This window comes from Bison bison, unplaced genomic scaffold (assembly GCF_000754665.1).
Source record: "Bison bison bison isolate TAMUID 2011002044 unplaced genomic scaffold, Bison_UMD1.0 scf7180017864243, whole genome shotgun sequence".
Lineage (NCBI taxonomy): Eukaryota > Metazoa > Chordata > Mammalia > Artiodactyla > Bovidae > Bison > Bison bison.
Genome location: NW_011494815.1, coordinates 2,020,587 through 2,037,356, shown reverse-complemented (window position 1 = coordinate 2,037,356; position 16,770 = coordinate 2,020,587). Strand labels below are relative to the sequence as shown.

The following is a 16,770-nucleotide window of genomic DNA, read 5'->3' as shown; positions in this document are numbered from 1 at the left end:
AGATATACAGCCTTGATGTACTCCTTTTCCTATTTGGAACCAGTCTGTTGTTCCATGTCCAACTCTAACTGTTGCTTCCTGACCTGCATACACGTTTCTCAAGAGGCAGGTCAGGTGGTCTGGTATTCCCATCTCTTTCAGAATTTTCCAGTTTATTGTGATCCACACAGTCAAAGGCTTTGGCATAGTCAATAAAGCAGAAATAGATGTTTTTCTGGGACTCTCTTGCTTTTTCCATGATCCAGCGGATGTTGGCAATGTGATCTCTGGTTCTTCTGCCTTTTCTAAAACCAGCTTGAACATCTGGAAGTTCACAGTTCAAGTATTCCTGAAGCCTGACTTGGAGAATTTTGAGCTTTACTTTACTAGCGTGTGAGATGAATGCAATTGTGCAGTAGTTTGAAAATTCTTTGGCATTGCCCTTCTATGGGACTGGAATGAAAATTGACCTTTTCCAGTCCTATGGCCACTGCTCAGTTTTCAAAATTTGCTAGCATTTTGAGTGCAGCACTTTCACAGCATCATCTTTTAGGATTTGAAATAGCTCAGCTGGAATTCCATCACCTCCACTAGCTTTGTCCGTAGTGATGTTTCTTAAGGCCCACTTAACTTCACACTCCAAGATGTCTGGCTCTAGGTGAGTGATCACACCATTGTGGTTATCTGGGTCATGAAGATCTTTTTTGTATAGTTCTTTTGTGTATTCTTGACACTCTTCTTAATATCCATCATGTCACACAGTTAATTTTTTTTTGTGATGAGAATTTTTAAGGTCTATTCTCTTTGTTGAAAGTTGGACTATAAGGAAAGATGAGCACCGAAGAATTGATGCTTTTGAACCGTGGTGTTGGAGAAGACTTTTGAGAGTCCCTAGGACTGCAAGGAGATCCAACCAGTCCATGCTAAAGGAGATCAGTCCTGGGTGTTCATTGGAAGGACTGATGTTGAAACTGAAACTCCAATACTTTGGCCATCTGATGCGAAGAGCTGACTCATTTGAAAAGACCCTGATGCTGGGAAAGATTGAGGGCGGGAGGAGAAGGGGACAACAGAGGATGAGATGGTTGGATGACATCATCGACTCAATGGACATGGGTTTGGGTGGCCTCCGGGAGTTGGTGATGGACAGGGAGGCCTGGAGTGCTGCGGTTCATGGGGTCGCAAAGAGTCGGACATGACTGAGTGACTGGACTGAACTGAATTCTCTTTGTTGTTGTTGAGTCGTTAAGTCATGTCTGACTCTTCTGTGACCCCATGCACTGTAGCCCACCAGGTTCCTCTGTCCATGGGATTTCCTAGGCAAGAATACTGGAGTGGGTTGCCATTTCCTTTTCTAGTGGATCTTCCCGACCCAGGGATTGAACCCACGTCTCCTGCATTGGTGGACAGGTTTTTTTTTTTTTTTTACCACTGAGCCACCAGGGAAGCCCTATTCTCTTTAGTAACTTTCAAATATACAAAACATTATTGTTAGCTACAGCTACCATGCTGTATATTACATCCTCAGAACTCATTTATCTTATAATTGGAAGTTTATATCTTTAGGTCATTTTCACCTATTTCCCCTACCTCACATCCTCATGGTTCCATTTATATGAAAAATCTATTATAGGCAAATCCATAGATACAGAGCAGTATTCTGGCTTCCCTGATGGCTCATTTGGTAAAGACTCTGCCTGCAATGCGGGAGACCTGGTTTCAGTCCCTTGGTCGGGAAGATTCTCTGGGAAGGAAATAGAGAAATAGCAACCCACTCCAGTATTGTTGCCTGAAGAATTCCATGGACAGAGGAGCCTGGTGGGCTACAGTCCAGGGGGTCAGAAAGAGTCAGACAGGACTGAGTGACTAACACTTTCACTTTTCATAGATACAGAAAGTAGATTTGTTGTTGCCAGGGGCTGGAAGGAGTAAGTTACTGCTACAGTAAATGAGTTACTGCTAATGGAAATAAAATTTCTTTTTGAAGGGAGGAAAATGTCCTGTGTATATACCAAAACTATTTACTGGTATAATACAAAATGGTTAAAATGGTAGATTTTATCTTATGTGATATATCCTCATTAATATCTTGTAAGGGCCAGAATCCCCCCTCAACTCTCCTCCCCCTAAAAACTGCTCCATTTCCTCCTCACTCATTTTGTGAGGGGCTTCCCAGGTGGTACTAGCCGTAAAGAACCCACCTGACAATGCAGGTAAGACGTCAGAGACCTAGGTTCGATCCCTGGGTCAGGAAGCTCCCCTGGGGAAGGAAATGGCAACCCACTCCAGTATTCTTGCCTGGAGAATCCCATGGACAGAGAAGCCTGGTGGGCTATAGTCCATAGGGTCGCAAAGAGTCGGACACAACTGAGGCCACTTAGCAGCAGCAACATGTTATGTGAATTGCTTCTCAATAAAAATAAAACCCCAAATACTCTCTAGTAGCTTCTCAACTGGAGAAGGCAATGGCAACCCACTCCAGTACTCTTGCCTGGAAAATCCCATGGACGGAGGAGCCTGGTAGACTGCAGTCCATGGGGTCGCTAGGAGTTGCACACGACTGAGCAACTTCACTTTCACTTTTCACTTTCATGCATTGGAGAAGGAAATGGCAACCCACTCCAGTGTTCTTGCCTGGAGAATCCCAGGGATGGTGGAGCCTGGCAGGCTGCCGTCTATGGGGTCACACAGAGTCAGACATGACTGAAGAGACTTAGCAGCAGCAGCAGCAGCAGCTTGTCAACTGACTCAAAAGCTGAAGTCCTCACTAATGTCTTGTAAGGGCTAGAAGCCCATCAACTCCCCTTCCCTCTAAAAACTGCTCCACCTTCCCCTCACTCATTCTGTTCCAGCCATAATGGCCTCCATGATGTGGTTCCAGCACCATCAGATTCACTCCCATGTCAGGACCTTTGCACATGCTATTCTCTCAGTCTGGAAGCCTGTTTTCCCAGACATCCTAAGACTTGCCCCTCACTGCCTGCACATATTTACTCAAATGCCACCTTATCTTTGAAGCTGTCCTTGACCTCACCCCACCTCCCATGGCATATTCTATTCCTCTTACCCTAGATCAGTTTTCTCCCTAACACTTACCATTATCTGATATACCATATATTTATTGGCTTAACTATATTTTTTAAAAATCATGTGTCTCCCCAACCAGAATGCAAGCTCCTTGAGGGCAGGGATATTGCTTCATCCACTGATATGCCCACAGTGCCTAAAACAGTGCTCGATGTGTGCTAGGTACTCAATAAAGAGGCTTTAAATGAATGACACATTTCAGAATGAACATGAGGAAACTTATGACTGCAATCTGCCACACTAATAGAGCAAAGAGAAAAAACCATGTACGTTTTTATACAGATTCTAAAAATACATCTGATTTTTTCAGCATGCATATCTTGGCTTAAACACTGAATAAATAAAAATAGAGCATCCCTTAAAATGATGAGAATATCTGTCCTTCTAACAGACATCATACCTTACAAACAGCATTCTCACTGCAGTCAAGAACGAGACAAGAATATTCACTATTATCACCATTTTAAAAGTAATACTAGAATATTTAGTGAATAAAGCAAAGATAGTAACAATAATAATAGCCATAATATATTGGGTGCTCTTTTGGGCACTGTTCTAAGACCTAAGTGCTCTATATGCATTAATATATTTTAATATTCACAATATCTGAGGTAATATGAGTACATTCCCATTATCAGGAACATGGAAAAGTTACATGATTTGCCCAAGGTCACAAAGTTGATAAGTGGCTGAGTCAGAATTGGAATCCAGAAAGTTTCTCTGTTCTAACCATTATACACTACATCCTCAATGAAAAATTATGAAGATAAAAGTAGTGTAACCTTGGAAAACAGAAAGCAAATTTTCTCTTGCTCCAGATAGTATTGTTGTCTATCTAAAAACTCACGCAAATTAAGAGAGGAAAAACTACCAGAAGTAATAAAAATTCAATATAGGCACTCAAAAGATGTAAATGCATGATCGACAGCTTTGCTATATTCTAGCAAGAACCATTTTTTAAAATGTCAAGAAAATTAGATATCATTCCCAAAAGCAATAATAAATATAGAATACTTGAAAATAAACCTAACATAAAATAAAAAATATCTGTATGAAGAAAATGACAAAGCTTTACTGAGGACCTAAAACGCTTTGAGTGAAGAGATGGTTATTCATGAATACATAGACTCAGTATTATAAAGATGTCAAATGTCTCCTAAATTAATTCTGGATTTACTGAAATTCAAATAAACACACCAATGGCATTTTTAGACTCTTACAAAAATTAATGGGTAAAAATAGAGACAACTGTGAAAAAGAAGGCAAGACTATACATAAAAGTATATCAAAGAAAGAATATTCAAAACACTGAGATGCCAATTCCAGAATAGATAGTTAGATCAAGGGAACAAAATTTTAAAAATGCATAAACAGTCTAAAGGCACACTGTTTAATAGGTGGCCATTAGCCACATGTGGTTCCTCTGCATTTGAAGTGGCTAGTGCCACATGTTCAAATGATAGTGTCTGGGGTATACAGCATTAAATAAAATGTACTATTAAAATTAATTTTTCTGATTTCTTTTTTCTTTTTAAAATGTGGCTACTAGAAAATTTTATTTTCTTGGGCTCCAAAATCACTGTGGACAGTGATTGAAGCCATGAAATTAAAAGACACATGCTCCCTGGAAGGAAAACTATGACAAACCAAGACAGCATATTAAAAAGCAGAGACATTATTTTGCCAAAAAAGCCCTGTATAGTCAAAGCTATGGCTTTTCCAGTATCATGTATGAATGTGAGAGTTGGTCCTTAAAGAAGGGTGAGCACCAAAGAAATGATGCTTTTAAATTGTGGTGCTGGAGAATACTCTTGAGAGTCCCTTGGACTGCAAGGAGATCAAACCAGTCAAACCTAAAGTAAGTCAACCCTGAGTATCCACTCGAAGGACTAATGCTAAAGCTGAAGTTCTAATACTTCAGCCACCTGATGTGAAGAGCTGACTCACTGGAAAAGATCCTGATTCTGGGAAAGACCGAAGGCAAAAGGAGAAGGGGGCAGCAGAAGATAAAATGGTTAGATATTAATAGCATCACCAGCTTAATGGACATGAATTTGAGCAAACTCCAGGAGACAGTGGAGGACAAAGGAGCCTGGCGTGCCGTAGTCCATGGGGTCTCAAAGAGTCGGACATGACTTAGTGATTGAACAACTAGAAAATTTAAAATCACATATGTGGCTTATATTATATTTATATTATATAGAACTGGAAATTATATGCAAAAAGCAGTATGTTATTTTCCAAAGATAATATTTAGCATAGGCATTTTAAATGGGTCAGGAAAAGATGGATTCATTAAACGCTGGAGAATTACTGAATGACTATGGGGGCAGAAAAAAGAAAAGTTTGATCTCAGGCCACATGCAGAAATTCTGGGCCAATTAGAAGAAAAGAAGAAAATGAAGGTGAATTTATGGAAATTTGGGGGTTGGAAAGAGCAAGACAAAGTAAACTTAAAAGTGAGGACAGTCTTCCTAAACTTGACTATAGTAAATATTAAAATTTTTAATATTATCAAATAACATAAAAAACCAAAATTGAATGTCACTTGAAACATGATGGGATACTTGTAACAACTGTGACAAAGAGTTGATATCCTTACTTTATAAAGAACACTTATAAATCAGTAAGAAAGACTCCAGCAGGAATATGTGCCAATAACATTAACAGCCAATTTACAAAAGGAGAAACAGAAATGAGAACGATTCCTAGTAAAAAAGAAATTCCGTCTTAGTAGTAATCAAAGAAATGCAAATTAAAATAGCAATTGCCAAGGATCAAAAAAGAATAATATACAATGTTGGCAATGAGTACTCTCATATACTGCTCTGAAACTAAATTGGTATGATCTTTCTGGAGGACAATTTGGCAACATGTACAAAAGGTTGTAAAATGTGCACACATTATTTCTAGGAATTTATCCTTGAAAAGTAATCAGAGATGTTCACACAAAAATACAAGTATGGATTTACTGCATTGTTGTTTGTAATCAGGAAAAATTGGCAAGTATCTATCTCCATGTTTAGTGATGGGAGCTCCCTTGAGTAATTATGGTATATCCATAGGGTAGAATTTTTTTCACCAGCTATCAGGAAAAAAAAATAAAAAAATCAGCAACAGAGAACACTTCCTGTACCATCCCAGATTCCTCAAAACGTCAAAGATTTTTAAAAATCTCTAAACGTTCTGGAAAATGACTAAGAAGACCACCAATGGATAGACCATTTGCAGAACTATATTGGAAGACAGGAAGGGAACAGATCAAAGGATAAAGAAGACTGGAGAAGAGCAGCCCCAAACACATCAGGCTGTGGCAAAAACAAGGACATTTCACGGGGTCGCCAGGCCCAGAGCTGCCAGGCCATTACAAGTCACGGTGGTGGAGAATATCTGCTGGCTGGGGAATATGTTCCCACTGGGTTGCAAGATTATGGAAGCCATTTCTATAGTCAGAGCATGTATTTGTTCATGCGAGTTCACTCGCGTATGGAAAAAAGTGTTAAAGACATATGCCTATAGATGTTAACACTGACCTTTCGGTGGGTAGTTATGGCCAATTTTTACTTATCCTTTTTTGTTCTGTGTTTTCCAAGTTTTCTGCATTGAGTACATATCAATATCATGGTTAGAAAACATCATATGAGTATTTTAAAACAAGCAAAAACTAATAACAAACAGAACTTGAAGGTTTTATGTAAGAAAGTGACTACAGTCTCATTATTTTTCTTTTGAGTCCCTGCAGTAACCTTCTGGCTGGTTTCCCAGACTCTAGTCTGCTCGTCCCAATCAGCTCTCAAGATTGCTAACCGTCTCTCACCCCTGATCTGAAACCTTCCTTGTCTCCCTGCTCCTACTGCTGACAGGTGAAGTCCAAACATGGAGGCTTGTGGGGCCTTCACCATCTTTCGCTCAGCCCATTCGCCCCTTCTTGCCCTACATACTGAACTGTCCAGCCCTAACTACCTTCTTTTCATGAAGGTTCCCTACACCTTCTAACTCCACTTCTTCACTCACATACCCTGGCTCTACCGAAGCCAGGCAGATGGGCCTTGGAGGTGGGGGAACCCAGCCAGAATTGCCAGAAGAGCTTTGGGGACCCACACATGACAAGACGCACCGCTTTGTTAGCCAAGCGCAGCCAAGGTTGTGACAAATTCCCCTGGGACACTTGCTAGGAGCCGATGTGGCGGGATGTCACTGGGATTTGGGGTCTGGGAAGATCATAAGACGTACACGCAGAATCTCATGGCAAAATCCCAGGGGACTGTGAGGAGCCCTGCTTGAGACATGGATTGCCTGTTCTGGACACCTACCTCCTTGCTCCTGAGGTGGGTGTTGGGTGGGATGGGAGGGGGATACTGGCCCAGGCCCATGTCTCCTTCTCTCCACAAGGAGAGGCAAAAACCTGGGTTCACACCTACACCTGCCCCTGCTTGGTGAAGCCTTGGCAAAGAGACTTCATCCCTCCTGAGTGAGTCTGTTCTACCAAATGGAGATGGACCATGCTGGGCGACTAAACGTCATCACCTGCATATGGTAGGTACCCCACAAATGGCAGTAGATGATGTCATAACTTAAATACATTCTCCTATCCAGCAGTTCTGGAGCGGCGGCTGCTTCATGGGGCTGCAATCATGCTCTGAGAACCTGGCCCAGGGACTGTGCAGGACCCCCCAGCAAGTATCCCTGTTCAGAGCTGTGAAGTGGATGACCAGGACTCGCCCTCCCTCCCCTTCCAGAGACCTCCAGGAACTCCTCTGGGCCCTCACTCACTCGTGTGTTCCAGGGTCCACACTGCCTGGGTGGAGATATAGTTATCTAATATCACAGCCCTGGTGAGCAGCGGGTGTGGCACTCACCCTGGCCCCCCAGGCAAGCACCCATCCTCTCTGAGCAGGGTCCAGGGCAGCTCCTTTCTTCTAAGAGCTGGGGTGTGTGAGGTGGGAGGGTGCTTGGCTTTGCAGACCTGCTGGGGAGTGTCAGGAGGAAGCATTTGCCATCCCCTCCCTGGGGAGAGGAGAAGGGAGGGTGTGGGCCATCCTTCCAAAGGTGGAGCTCTAAGCCCAAACAAGGCATTCCCCTCAGAGGCCTGTCTTTTAGGCTCAGCCACTGCAGCCACCTCTGGACAGGAAAATGTCCTAAAAGCATGAGCAAGTTCTTCAAATAGAAGTTGAGGCATAGAGTAGAACCATCAGGGTCAGAATCTGATCTGTCAGGAGTCCTGTCCGGCCTCCTAATAATAGAAGATCTGCAGGTCTGTGGGTGACCCTGCAACCTAGAGGAACGCCAGGACAAAGACCAGAGCTGAGTCTGGCCCTACTTTCTGATAAAGCGGGCCTCAAAGCACAGAGGCCTCAGTTGAAAGCTTCCCATTCTTCTAATACCGGGATTCTCTAACTCCAGTATGCTGAGCCCCACTCCCAAAGGTCTGATTCAGGGGGCCTGGGGTGGAATCCTCAGATTTGCTGGGAACAAGTTCCCATTGCCAATGCTGCTGGTCAAGGACCACACCGCAAGAACTGCTTTAGGGGATGGGATGACCTGATCCTGGTATGAGCGGATACTGAAGTAATGACAACTCAGAACGAACATTCCAGAGAGCCAAAAACACAACTCAGACACAAACTACAGTGAGCTCGTTCCCAATGTCCACCTCTGACACCACCCAGAAGAACCATAGAGCAGGTCCCAGGTCACGGCTGCTTCCAGTGGCTGGCCCAGAACCTTCCACTGAGATCTCTAGAAGAATCTTCCACCAACAAACAATGCCACATCCAAACAAAATTCAGTTAACAGATGTCAGAATGACCTGAGCTGAGCTCTGTGGGAATGTGGCTTCCCATCTTTGTGGGTGCCTCCCCTCTCCCCGACGGCCCCTGTGACTCACAACAGGGACTGACACTTCCCTACAGCCCCTCACCCCCATCTCACCATCCTAGTTGCAAGCAGACTACGGACCCCAAAAAAGAAATCACTGCCTTGGCCTCTAAGAATCTGGCCTAGTGGGCAGAAACTGACTTACTGAAATCCTTACTGAACACATATGCTCCAGGGTTAGGGGACAGAAAGGCTCTTGTCCACAGGGGCCTTCCAGTTCAGGATCAGTGGGTGACTGACAAAGAAGCAGGTCGGGTATTTCTTTGCCCTGCACACAGCTGGTAGAGAGAGAAGGTCGAGGGGAGGGGAGCACAGAGACACACACCTGACCCAGTCTGGGGAGGAAAGTTGAGCCAGGTATGGGAGAGGACAATCTGCAGAGAGAAGCCAGAAGGTGAGGCTGGACCAAAGCGGAGAGTGCCGGAGGTGAGACAGACAAGGAGGCCTCAGGGTATGTAACGGTTTCTGCGGCCACCCCAAGGAGCTCATCCCTACTCAGAGCAGCAGGGAAGGCTGACGATTCTACTAAGGTTGGCTCCTAGACGAGAAACAAGCACAGGGTCCCCCTACCCTCCAGTGTGGGCATGTCCTCCGAGCCTTATAAGTGGCAACTTTAGAGAAGGTGACCAGAGACCCCTTTGGTTGGGGCAGATGGTGACTTGGCAAGCAAGGAAGGGCTCCAAGGGCCATGGAGGGCTGAAAGGGCAGGTGCTTTGAAGAGGAAGCTCTGCAGATGGTGCCCTTTTGGTCTTGGACAGATCAAGGGCTTTGGTGGGTCCCAGCTCTTGAGGGAGGCTCTGATATGGAAAGGTCAGCCCCAGAAGCGCCGAGATCACTAAGCCAGCGACTAGGCAAGGAGTCTTCGAGCCTGCCTGGAGGGAGCAGAGGAGAAAAGAGCGGTGCTAGTGGCAGGCACTAGACCCCGCCGTATGTCTGGGTTGCTGAACGGCGGCCAGCCATGGGTTAAGGAACCAGATTCTAGATGACAATAAAAATAACTGCCACCCCTTGCATGGTGCTTATTATGAGTCAGGCACGCCTCTTAGCACTTCAACTTTCAGAACACATGTAATCCTCACAAGCATCCTTAGAGTTAGTTACCATTATTATCCCCATTTTTAAGAGGAAGAAACTAAGGCGCATAGAAACTCAGTAATTCTCATGGTCACACCCCTGGGAGTGGCAGGATCAGGGGCAATGACCCTGGACCTTCACCACAAATTTCTTGAGCTAGGAGAGCTCTTAGAGGTCAATCGACCCAACTCCCTTATCTTACAGAGGGGAAACTGAGGCCAAGAGAGACTGAGTGGTCTGTTCAATGGTACTAAGCTGGTTAGTTTAGCATCATGGGATCAGGAATCCAAAGAATAACTTAGTGAAGATGGTTTGGTAGACCACAGGACCAGGAGCTGGGAGAATAGGCTCAAATAACCCTCTGGCTATCTGCTGGTCCTCAGCCACCCCTGCTCACTACCTTCATTTCCACCTCATCCTTGCCTCTATCCTATGCCTTCAGTGTACACATAGACACCACTTAGCACCCTGGTCTCTCATTTCCTTGCCCCTAATCCTAGTGACCTCTACCTCCACTCAGCTTTAGCTGTTCATTCATCACCAGGGCTTGGCCCCCCCAATCCCTACATCCCTCCCCCAGCTCTGCCACAGTCTCCCATTCTTCTAGCTCCTTCATCTCTACACTCTCAAGCTTTTCCGAGACTTCCAGAGCTACACTTTCTTCAGGCCCACAGGCCACTGCCTGTCCACTGCTCCCCATCCCGGGTCCCATGGACCACTCTCTCAGCAGTACTCTCTTTATCACCACTTTTACCTTTGTCTTCCACCTGGTGATTCTGATGAGCAACCAGAGTTGAGAACTCAAAGAAGGAGGCCTGACACTTACTGACCTTGAAGCCATGTCCACTCCTCCCTGGCCCTCCATGCCCCAGGTTCTGTGCCTTCATAGACGTTGGCACATGGTAGGCCACATCTGTATTTTTTGAGTGAATGGATATGCATTCCTAGGGCTTGTCCCAAGTACCAGTGGAGGCGAGAATGTCCATTTAATGAACTCCAACTATGCAGAAGTTTTTCATTTATGTTTTTTCATCTAACCCTCTCATCTCCCAGTGCCTGTGAGGTGGGGATAAATATCTCTACTTTACACATGGGAAACTGGATCTCACTGAGGCGTAGTGAATTGCCTGGGGCCGCAAAGCTTTTGCTTGGTAGATCTGGGCTTAGAGATCTTCTGGTACCAAGTCTTTCCTTCTCTCTTCTGATATAAGTCTTTGACCCAGAGAGGGTAGAGCTGAAGCAAGCGCCATCTTTCTGGCCACTGGTTCCCCATGGACCCCTGATTGTCCTGGCAGCAGCTTTAGATCTGGTACACTTGAGCCAACAAGGTGAAGTGAACTGCCTGGGGTCACACAGCCATTGCTTGGCAAAGTGGGGCCCCGAGATCAGCATATCTGATCCAAGGCCTGAGCAGCTCTGGGTTACTGCACACTGGTTTTGAATCTTATGGACGGGGGCTCCAAGGAGCAGCTGGTTCCAAGGTAGGATAACCCTCAGCCCTCTACCCCTTTCAGAAGATTAAGGTTTTAATTAAGGTTTTCCCCCATTCCCCTCTAACTTTGGGATTGCTTTCATTTGACATTCCTTCCAGTGCACCAGTCCGGAACAGAAGTGCTTGATGCTGCTGATCGACCAGTTTCATAAAAGGAATCCAGTTTCCTCTGCACTCACGAAAAGCTGTTAGCCCCTGGCAAGTTTCCAGGGCCTGCACTCCAGTGATGCAGCCAGACATCGGGAGAGGGATGCCAAAGCCCTTGGGCACAGAGAGGAGTCAGCTGGGCTGAGAGATTAAAATCGAAAGGGGTTCTTGCCAGCAATACCACCAAGCAACATCCTGTCCTTAAAAAAGAGGCTTCCCACTGAGATGCCCTGAAACCTGGCTGAAGGCTCTAACACAGCTGTGCAGGGACAGAGTGTGGTACCAAACTGACATTTCCTGACCCCAGTGAGGACAGAGAAATGGAGAAACACTGACCAACAGTCTGTCAGGCTTCCAGCCTCAGCTGGGCTCTTTACCAGCAAGTGCCCTGGGGCAAGAAGGCACCTGCCCTCTGTGAGCCTCAGTTTCCTCATCTGTAAAATGGGAACCATAACCTCTCCCTAAAGGGCAACTGGCTGTTTGGCAATCTATAAAGCTTGGGGCTGATCACGTATCCTCTTTAAACCAAAGATTGGGGTTTTTCAAACCTCTCTACACAAAGGTAGTTCTCATGTGACTACAGGTAGTTAGGGATGGAAAGAAGGAACAATGGACTGTCTGGACCTGGAGTCTAGATTCTGGGATTCAGTCCTGACTTCTCTGTCAACAATCTTTCATGACTTCAGAGGTGCTTTGAAGCCCTGAACTTTGTTCATTCCTCTCTCTGGGCCTCAGTCTCCCCTTCTGTACAATAAGGAGGTTGGAGGAGGTGTCTCTAAGAGCCCATCAGGCTAAGTCAGCCAAAGACTCCATTGCAAAAAAGCAGGTCCCTCCAAGTGTCAGCAGAGTCCACGTGGATGGGGCCACAGGACTGGCCCTGCGCACCCTCACCATTAATCTGCTTCACACTCATTCCAGAACATTCGTGGCTGCTGTATAAAGGGCAAGCTTCCAGCAACAGCCTCTTCAGTGTTTGGCAGTGAGTCACTCCCACTGGAGGTCAAGTTCTCTTTGTGCCTCTGCCTGGGGACTGGGAAACAGAGGTGGGAAGCTGAGGACCCTTCTTGTCAGGGAAAAGCTGCCCTTGTTTGAATGACTACAGACTACTTCTGCTTTTCAAGCACCTCTGAAAATATCCCTCTCGGCACATAAACTGTATAGCTTGCAAAGCTCTTTGAAATTCATGACTCATCTGATTTTGGCAGGAGGTCTGCAGGATGGGCTTGGGAAGGGTTATTGTCGCCATTTTATAGGGGCGGAAGCTGCAGCTCAGAGAAGTGAGGTGACTTGGCCAAGGTCGCACAGCTAATGCACGGAGTGGTCTCTCCCATGGAGTGGCCTCTCCTTCCCAGGGAAAAATGGGGCAGAGCCTCGGAAAGGCAAGTGCAGAGCTGGCGTGGAAATCGGGTCTGGTGGTTCCCAGCGCTGCTCTGCTCCACCTCCCTCACCCCACCCCGCCACTGGCAGAAGGGGCGTGTCCTCCCCAACTACTCTCACAGAGGTCTGCCTGCTCACCCACCTCACACATTTCCCTGAGGATCTGCTCACAGTTGTTTCTCTTTCTTTATCTTGGGCTCCTAAGCAAACCTGGACTGTATCATCTTGTGGGGAAGCTCCAAGGACCAAGAGCACACACAGGAGAAGACTGGAAAGTAGGGACTATAAAGAGATGAGGGAAAAAAGTAAGAAACCATTCTGCACTCAGCTGAGTGGAGAAAGCTTTTTAAAAGATTTGCTAATATCCACTGTTTGTAAAAACGTGTGGAAATTTTCAAAGCGGTTGGAGGAACTAGAAATTAGAACAGGCTTTCTGGAGGTCAGTTTATCTCAACGTTTTAAATGTCCCAGTAATTCTACTTCTAGAAATCTATCGTTGAAGATGCACACCTAGGTGGAAAGGTGTTGGCTGTGATATCAAAAAGCTGTAAACATTCACTAATTTACCATCTATGCACCCGACAAGAACATCATGGCCCATTAATAAGAACGAAGTCAATCAAGATCTCAAAGATCTGTTGTAAAGTGAAAAATGCAAAATATCTACCTAGTATGAGGACATTAGGTTTAAAGGTACTGAAAAAGGTCTGGGCAGATGAACATTACACAGAAAGCCGGACTTGACTTGGAAAAGAAAATGGATTTAGAGGAACTGGGTAAAGCAGCCCTTTTCTTTCTTTTTTCTTTTTTTTTTTTACTATATGTAATTTAACTTCTCTTTTCCTTGCAACAACAGCAAGCCTCAGAACACCAAGTATTGATGTATATTTGTAAATCATTAACACAAACAAAAACTAAAAACAAAACCACCCAATCCACAGTGACTTTGGTAATCTTCATTCCAAGCCGGCTTCTCCCCAAATTCTCCTCACAGGAAAAACGCTCTTGGTGGCACCCCATGATTTTAGATCATCACTAGGGTCGGCAGCAAGAACAACACATCTACAGGGGGGGGTGAGGGAATAAGCCACATGATTTAGCCAAAAGGCACAATGGAAGGGAAGGTTCCACTCCTGAGCTGTGTGAGTTGGAGGTCTTCACCAGCCCCACGCACAGTTGAATACCTCGGCAGCTCCAAGGCCCGGAACAGTGCCCAGCCTGATGGAGCTGTCTCGCCCCTTGCCTGGAGGTGGGTGAGGGGCGCCTCCCAGCGGCGTGTACCTCTGAGAAGCGCTGCACATCCTGGGTCAGCGTGCCCACCCGTCTCCACTGGTAGTGCTTCAGCAACTTCAGGATGGCTGGATTCACCGCGTTATCTGATGGGACCGTCCGAAAGAAGTAAGGGTATTTCTTCTTATCTGCTAGAACAGGCGTGGTGGCAGCAAAGGAGAGCTGAAAAACACAAAAGAGACAGCATTTTACTGGGGGGAACCTCATAGCTGTGGGCTCAGGATCTTTCCTAAGGGAACAGAGGTCTTTAGTTCTCACTTGAGGTACAAACACACAGGCAAAATACTTTTAACCTTCTTACTGCAAAAATAACTTGTTACAATTGAAGAGGCTTTTAAAAATGTAAAATAAGGAGAAAGAAACTTCGTTAATGTTGTCGTCTGCCTCCTTCAGATCCTTTCTCCGTGCATGGCGATGAACTAAAAAAAGATTCTTGAGATCATTCTGTATACACACTTGAACTGTTTGTTTATTCCCTCATTAAATATTGTCTTAAAAGCATTTAACCATCCTGTTAAAACTTCTTGCAAACATTTTATCATGTAAACTTTTTAATAGTTCCATAATATTCTAGCATCTGAACATACTGTAATGTACTACATTGTGTTTAATTTGGGGACATTTAGACTATTTCTAATTTGTCATGATTATCCTATTCTACAAGCACCTTTGTGCTTAGCATTTTCCCCCTATATTTCAGGCTTTTTCCATAGGGTAGAGTCTAGGATGTGAAATTTCCCAGAGAAGGAATGTGAGCTTTTAAAGACATGGGATGATTTGAGAGAATAGCACTGAAACATGTATATTACCATATGTAAAATACATAACCAGTGCACGTTCATTACATGAAGCAGGGCACCCAAAGCCAGTGTGCTGGGACAACCCAGAGGGATAGCGTAGGGAGGGATGTGGGAGGGGGTTTCAGGATGAGGGGCACACATGTATACCTGTGGCTGATTCAAGTCAATGCATGGCAAAAACCAGCACAGTATTCTAAAGTAATTATCCTTCAATTAAAATAAAGAAATTAATTTTAAAAATAAAGACTTCATACTTATTTCCAAAAAGGATTGCATCAATTTGCACACCCACTAGCCAGGTATAACTACAGAGGATCAATCTTACCACATTCTTGTCAACAGAAATAAAACATCTTTCTATCTAATTTATTAATGATTTATTACTGAAAAATTGGACTCATATTGCATTCATTGGTTATACATTATGTTGAACCTTTTTCTATGTGGCTGATTACTAGTCATAAGTCCTATTTTAGGAATTGCTTTTTCATGTCTCTTGTTTATTTTTTGAGTGGTATTCTAATGCTTTCCTTATCAAATTTAATGAAGACTGTTATACATACAGCATTCAAACTCAAGCTATTACAGGTGCTGCAAACACCCCAGCTTGTTTGCTTTTACATTCCGTGTGTGTATATTCTAATTTACAGTCAGCAGTCAAATCTGTCCATCTTTCCCTTTATTAGTCCTTCTTTTTCTTTTAAGTACCTGTGAGTTGCTAAATTGGATTTTAATTATCTGTTCTACAGGGCCCAGCATAAATGTCACCTCTTCTATAACATTTCTTCTGATCTCTGCTTTCTCTTCCCCTCAGCCTCATCCACAGAAGGTGGTTATCAAATGTTTTGATCTTTGCAGTGTGATGGTGGAAAAATGGTATCTTCTTGTAGTTCTGATTTGCATTTACCTTATTAAGAGTGAGGTTGAGGATCTCTCTGATGTTGAAGAACAATTTGCAGTATCTTTCTAGAAAGTATTCACATCCTTTGCTTGTTTTCCAATTGGACTTTGAGTCTTTCCCTTACTGGTTAGCAGAAGTGATCTTACTGGTTAGCAGAAGTAAGGAGATTAGCCCTTTGTGATATAAGTGGCTAATTCACCCTCAGTCTATATCTTTTCTTTTGATGTTTCTCATGATGTCTTTTGCCATACAGAGGTGTTTGTGTGTGTGTGTGTGGCTGCATTTATTAATTTTTTTCCTTTCTGTTTTCAGGCTTTATGTCATATTTAGAAAATTTTTTCTCAATCTGAGATTGTACGAGAATCCCTCCGTGGTGCCTTCTAGTCTGTCTGTCATCTTCCCCTGTCTGTCCTCCCAGGTCGTGGCCTGGTGAGGGAGGAGGAAGATTCGGTACCCGCATGTGATGAGCGCTGACCCAACTGATGGTTAGGCTTTATACGATCCTGTAGCCCCTGACAAATCATTTTGTTTTTCATGTGTCTCAGTTCAGTTCAGTTCAGTCGTTCAGTCGTGTCTGACTCTTTGCAACCCCATGAATCACAGCACGCCAGGCCTCCCTGTCCATCACCAACTCCCAGAGTTCACTCAAACTCACGTCTGTCGAGTCAGTGATGCCATCCAGCCATCTCATCCTCTGTCATCCCCTTCTCCTCCTGCCCCCAATCCCTCCCAGCATCAGAGTCTTT

General features: G+C 44.6%; 1 protein-coding gene across 1 annotated transcript in view; it reads right to left on the bottom strand.

Annotated features, from left to right (window-relative positions):
- Positions 1–16,770, bottom strand: part of GABBR2 (gamma-aminobutyric acid (GABA) B receptor, 2) — a 410,792-nt gene that overhangs the window by 207,353 nt on the left and 186,669 nt on the right. The window contains exon 3 of the mRNA XM_010847041.1: positions 14,315–14,485. Within this exon, the coding sequence (XP_010845343.1) occupies positions 14,315–14,485 (171 nt within the window). The remainder of the gene's footprint in view (positions 1–14,314; positions 14,486–16,770) is intronic.